General features: G+C 36.5%; 1 protein-coding gene across 1 annotated transcript; it reads right to left on the bottom strand.

The window, feature by feature from the left end:
• Positions 1-686: 686 nt before the first annotated feature.
• On the bottom strand, positions 687-1,178 carry LOC115695211 (uncharacterized). Its single transcript, XM_030622294.1, has one exon. It carries the CDS (start codon positions 1,176-1,178, stop codon positions 687-689), a length of 492 nt encoding a protein of 163 aa, XP_030478154.1.
• Positions 1,179-6,783: the final 5,605 nt, after the last annotated feature.

Genomic DNA, 6,783 nt, shown 5'->3' with positions numbered 1-6,783 from the left:
ATATATTTGCTACTATTAATACTTTGTTATATCTAACTTATCATTACTATATATGAAATGAATAAACTCTTCTAATTATCCAAATATCACTCCCACTACATCAACTAAAGCCACGATCCTAGACCTATTCTTTATATTCAAAATTTAAATTTGAATTATCTCCTTTATTCATGCACTTCTAAAACTTAAAAAGAACTCACTCCACCTATTGCATGCCTAATTGTTCTATGCATACATTTATTTTACTACATTCTCTCTGATAGTATAATATATGTATATAACACTTCAACTTTAAAACCAATTCAATCTTATGGCACGTATGAGCCTACTAATTTACTAGTCAAAATGATTTACTTTATAATTCTCTTAAGAAAACTCATTACTTATTTAGTAGGAACAAGAATAATTGTTATAATAAAATGGGTATAGGTCACATCCCAACTTAAATAAGTCCTTACACATAATGGGCTAAGATTTTAAGCTCATAATCAATTAGATACGTATAAATTACAAAAATGACATAATTCTCATAACTTAAAGGAAATATCATTTTGATTAATGAGTAAATAACATATTCCATGTAATCACTATTTCCACATCGAGATAACTAGATTAACGTAAAAATAATAACTAAATATTTTAGTTATTACAATCTACCCTCCTTAAAAGAATTTCGTCCTCGAAATTTACCTACCAGAGAATAACTCAGGGTACTGTTTCTGCATGTCTGTCTCCAACTCCCATGTCGCTTCTCTATCAGAACTATCACTCCACAAGATCTTAACTAAGGGTATAGTCTTATTCCGTAAGACTTTTATTCCCTTTTCTATCACGCGCACAGGTCGTGCCATATAACTCATGTCTTGCTGCAAGTTTAAGTTCGAGTACTTAAGCACATGTGTCGGATCAGGTACATACTTACGTAACATGGAAATGTGGAAAACATTATGCGTTTTTGCTAATGTTGGCGGTAGGGCTAAACGGTAAGCTACCTGACCAACTTTGTCCAGTATCTCAAAAAGACCTATGAACTTGGGCTTAACTTTCCCCTTTTTCCAAAATGCATAATCCCCTTCATAATTGATACCTTCAAGAACACTAAGTCCCCTACGGAAAACTAAACCTCCCGTCTTTTTCAGGTCTGTATAACTTTTCTGTCTACTTTGGGCGGTGATCATCCTTTGCCGTATCTTTTCAACTGCTTATGAAGCTTCTCTTACTGATTCTGGACCTAAGTAGCGTCTTTCTCCAACTTCATCCCAGTGAAGCGGTGATCTACATTTTTTTCCATACAACATCTCATATGGAGCCATTTTGGTTGTGGCTTGATAGCTATTATTGTAGGAGAACTCTATTAGAGGTAAATACTTACTCCATGAGCCAGTGAAGTCCAGCACATGCTCAAAGCATATCCTCGAGTATTTGGATGGTGCGTTCAGATTGTCCATCTGATTGGGGATGAAATGCTCTACTTAATTTCAATTGCGTCCCCATTGCCTTATGTACACTCTCCCAGAACTTGGAGGTGAATATTGAACCTCTATCAGAGACTATCGTCTTTGGAACTCCATGCAACCTCAATATCTCTTGTACGTACAAGCCAGCGCACCGCTTTGCATTGTAAGTAGACTTTATTGGAATAAAGTGTGCTGACTTTATGAGTCTATCTATGATTACCAAATGAGTCGTGTTGCTTGGTTGTTTGGGGTAGTCTTGTCACAAAGTCCATGGCTACATCTTCCCACTTCCATTTTGGAATTTCCAAGGGTTACAACATCCCGGCTGGTCTTTGATGTTCAGCCTTAACTTGTTGTCATGTGAGACATCTGGCTACGAATTCAACTACAGCCTTCTTCAATCATGGCCACTAATACAAGATTTTTAAGTCGTTGTACATTTTGGTTGACCCTGGATGCATTGAGTAGGGCGTAGTGTGTGCTTCCATCTTGATCTTTCTTTTAAGCTCTATGTTGTTGGATACACACACCCTTCCCTTATACCTTAGCATGCCGTCTGTACCTTCGGAGAAATCCTCTGTCTCCTTCTCTAGCAAGCCTGCTCTTTTCTTCTGTAAGAACTCATCAACAATCTGTGCATCTTTATGTTCTTGTAGCAGTGTTGAGGCAATGGTTAGGTTTGCTACTTTTTGAGTAATGATATTCATATGACTTCTTTGGAGTTCTTGTTGTATTGGCATTTCTATTTTTGCTAGTATTGCCAAGCTGGCATAACTGCGTCTACTTAGCGCGTCTGCTACTACGTTGGCCTTCCCCGGATGGTAGTGGATTTCACAATCATAGTCCTTAACAAGCTCTAGCCATCGCCTCTGCCTCATGTTGAGTTCCTTTTGTGTAAAGAAGTACTTCAGGCTCTTATGGTCGGTATAAATTTCACATTTCTCCCCGTAGAGATAGTGCCTCCATATTTTTAGCGCAAAAACTACTGCTGCCAACTCCAGATCGTGTGTTGGGTACCTTTGTTCATACTCCTTAAGTTGTCTTGAGGCATACGCTACTACTTTGTCATTTTACATCAGCACGCATCCCAGCCCTTATTTTGATGCATCGAAGTACACCACAAACTTATCCTTGTTATTGGGAACACATAATACAGGGGCTGTTATTAGTTTCTCCTTAAGTGTTTGGAAGCTACCCTCACACTTTTCTGACTAGACAAACTTCTGCATCTTTCGAGTCAAGTTGGTTAGAGGAGTTGCGATCTTGGAAAATGTTGAGTTTTATGCCCTAAATAAAACTCTTTACAATCTGATTAGTTATCAATATAAGAAATTTGAAGTGATTTATGTTTGCATGAATTTTACATGCTAATGGTTTAATATGTTTATTCCTTTCACACACAAAATCAGTTAAATCCAGATCATATGTTTATTCACAGTTACAGTATCGTCAACACAGTGGAATGTGATTGTGATCATATGAATCAAAAGAATAAGTCCCTGTTTCATCAGTGTTTTGGATTTACACTAATGTGATAATCAGCAATGATGTGTACTTACACTTGGAGTAAGTGTTATGTTCTTTCCAGGACATTAGTAAAGTATACTAGTTTCGAATGTATGGAGTATACATTGGACTGGACCGATATTGCAACTAAGTTAAGATATTACAAACTTACCGTTATATATATCTTTCCAAGTCAATATCAGTAGTTGATCTTAAGATTAAAAGAATCTAAATCCTGATATGCTTAGGCTCAACTCATGAGTGCTATTCATGTTCTTTGATTTATTAGTTATTCCTACTTTTGGGTCAGGGTGATACGTATAATTTGGGAACATGATAGTATGATTGAGTGGGAGTGCTGAACATAAATATGGAATCTATAGCTTCTACTGGTGTATAGAAGTCAAGCGATGATTCCCTTCGAGCTTAGCAAATAGAAGTAAATGGATGAGCTCTTGTTTAACTGACTAATTATTAGATCACTAAATACCATTTATAGGTAGCTAAGTGTTTTAAGGGGCAAAATACATTGAGGGGTGAGAACGGTAAAATTATCCCATCTCGATGTAGATCATCTATATAGAGGATCTTTAAATCACAATAAGATTATAACAATGGTTAAATGAGATAGCATATTGATATCGTGGAACATATAATATGCTCTATATAAGTCTGAGAGTGCAATTCTAAATTCTAAGAGTGGATTCAACGAAGAATTAATAAGTAAAAATTTACTTGGTAAATTTGGTTCACTTATTGGAAGCTCAGGATATAGATCCATGGCCCCATTCTAGTTGAGAACATTCTGCTTGTAAGACTCATTAATTGATTCGTGATTGATCAATTATAATTCTAAAGTTAGACTATGTCTAATTTGTGAATTTTCACTAAGCAGGGGTGAAATTGTAAAGAAAAGAGATTCTAGGTTTATTTATTTATTAATGGACTTTATATGTCTAGTTAATAATTAAATTAAATGACAATATTATTTAATGATCTATTTTAGTTATTAAATAATTATTGTTGGCATTTAAATGGTTAGAATTGGAAATTGGCGTTTTTGAGAAAATAGAAATAAAATTTGTTAAAACTGAAAAATCAAGTGGGGCCCATTATCACACCATGGCCGGCCACTATTTGTGGAAATTTAAATTGATATTTTCATTATTTTAATGCCAAATAATTCCTAACCTAAACCTAATAGTTGCCTATAAATAGAATGTGATGCCTCAGTCAAAATACAAGTTTTCATAACATCTTCTGACAGAAATTTCTCTCTTCAGAAAACTGAGCCTTCCCTATTTTTCTATACCTTGGCCGAAACCCTCTTCTCTTTTCCTCTTCTTATATTTCGACCCTAGTGAAAGAGTGAGTGCCCACACAAAGCTAGCAGTAACTCAATTATTGATTGGAAGACTGTGAAGGATCAAACTCAAAGAAGAAGGACATTCGAGCTCAGATCTTGATTATACTCTGCGACAGAAAGGATACAAGGGTTAGAGATCTGAGTGGAAGGAGACATTAATTCCGCTGCATCAATGTAAGGTTTTCTTAACTTTATATGTGTTTAATTTATCGTTTTAGAAAGTTCATATTTAGGGTGTTAAACAACATACTTGTGAGTAGATCTAAGATCCTGGTAAAATAAATTCCAACAGAAAATCCTTCAACAAAGCATCTATAGTAACTAGCTAGACCCATGAAGCTTCTTACTTCACTTACAGTCTGTAAAGCCGGCTTAGTTTAATTTGGAAATTAGCAGTTAATCATGATTAATTATGAAAAATTGTTTATAGCTATTTAAATAATTTATTATACTGTTATTTATGGAATTCAGAAATGCATGGTTATGTCATTCAGTAGTTTTCATATTTTGCATTTCCGGTGCCCGGTATTTTGGAACCCGGCGTTTGGCTCAGTAGAAATCACAACTTAGCATGTTAGTAGTTTGGGACGGTTTTTTTTTTAGACATTGGGAATGTCGGGAATGGCCGGGAATTTATAAGTTCCCAAAAATACCCCTTTAGTGTGTTTTATGTGATTTTAGTGTGGAGGGGCAAAATGGTATTTTTGCCCCAATGAGATTTTGTCTTTTAGTGATTTTTATTAAATGAAAAATAAATGTTATTTATGATTTATTGGCTGAAATAATATTGTTTTATGTTAAGTGTATTTTTGCCTTAAAAATCATTTTCTTCTCATTTTCTACACTTAGTCAAAAAAATAGAAATTTTCAAGAAAAGCTTTCTCTTTTCCTCTCTCTTTTTCGGCCCTAGGAGCAGCTGGATTCATGCTCTTCTTTTCTTGTGGATTCAAGGATTTTGTGTGTTTAATCCAAGCTAGGTTAGCTTCTCTTGTTTTCTTCTTTAAAATTGTTGAATTTTGATGAAAATATGATGTTGCATGCATGATTATTTGAGTATGTTGCTGCTGTGATGTTGTTGTTGAATTTTGTGATTTAAGCATGTTTAATTGAAGTTAAATGAGCTGTTTATAAAGCATGATTCTTAGGTTGAGCAAGTTATAGTTTTTCTATGCAAAAATGTGATTTTTGAAAGAAATTGTATAATCTGTTGCTGGGTTGTTGCTTGATGTTTCTAGTTGTTTTCAGAGGCTTAGTTTTGCTTATTTAAGTAGATTTAATCAGGTTTGAATGCATGTTTGAGGGGTTTGCTCAAGTTTGAGTTTAGAACTCAAAGCTTGAGCTTTAATGGTGTTTTTCGTATCTGTGATTTCTGGGTTGTTTTGATGCCTTAGAAATGTTCTAGGGAAGGTTTAGAACAGGTCTGGAAGGTTTGAATCAATTTGGGGTTGATTTGTGCAAGTTATGAAATTTTGGGTTTGTCGTCTGAGGAACCGAATTCCGATTGTACATCCGGAATTCGGATGAGGGTTCGAATTTTCCGAATCGGAATTCGGTTGGGCAACCTGGTCTCAGGTTGGGGAAAATTCAGGGACCCTAGTTTTCCTCGTTTTTATGTTTTAGGGGGTATTGCCATGCTTTTTATCGATAGGGAAACTTTTAGTTCCTAGTTTAAGTCCCCGGAAAGTGATTTAGCGTGTCACTATAGTGTTGTGATTTTTATGGTTTAGGAGCCTGTAATCCGCCGCTCAGCTAAAGTTCCAGTCAGGTTGACCGGCACACCTGAATTCGGAATCCAGGTAAGATTAGTATAACAGTATGCATATGTAGATTACATGTTTAGCGTGCATGTAGGAAGCCTGTTAGATTACATTAGTTATGTATGTTGGCTTCGAACCATCCAACCCTGTCACGTCGGTACGGTTTGGAGTATGACCAGGCGGGAGTATGACCGGTTTGACCGATCAGGCTGACACTTGGTTGGTGGTTCCGTACTATTGACTTATCCCGTCGGTACAGGCTGGAGTATGACCAGCAGCCGGAGTATGACCGGTTCGACCGATCAGGAGGATACTTGTCAATAGTACCGTCCCTGTGAACGTTCAGAACTCAGTACCATGTTGGACATGGTAGTAGTGGCTCAGTACCGTGTTGGACACGGTAGTAGCGGGACTCAGTATCGAGTTGGACACGGTAGTTACGGTTATGATCAGGGGTATGGGCGTCTGATCATGACCAGGATTTATGTATGAGTATTATTATGCTTTTCTTACTGAGTCTGTCGACTCACAATTCTACGTTTATGTGTAGGTAAAGGCAAGTCTAAAGCTGATGGACCGTGAGTGAGCTTGTGAAGATTGTACATGTCGGGGCAGTTAGGCCTGGAGCGTACGATCCTCGGGACAGCGAGGCTGATTTTTGTAACTGGTCGCTAGGCGACATTTATTTTGTGTATCA

Source organism: Cannabis sativa, chromosome 6, assembly GCF_029168945.1.
Source record: "Cannabis sativa cultivar Pink pepper isolate KNU-18-1 chromosome 6, ASM2916894v1, whole genome shotgun sequence".
NCBI classification, from domain to species: domain Eukaryota; kingdom Viridiplantae; phylum Streptophyta; class Magnoliopsida; order Rosales; family Cannabaceae; genus Cannabis; species Cannabis sativa.
Note: the sequence above shows the minus strand (reverse complement) of the source record. Positions and strands in the feature narration are given on the sequence as shown.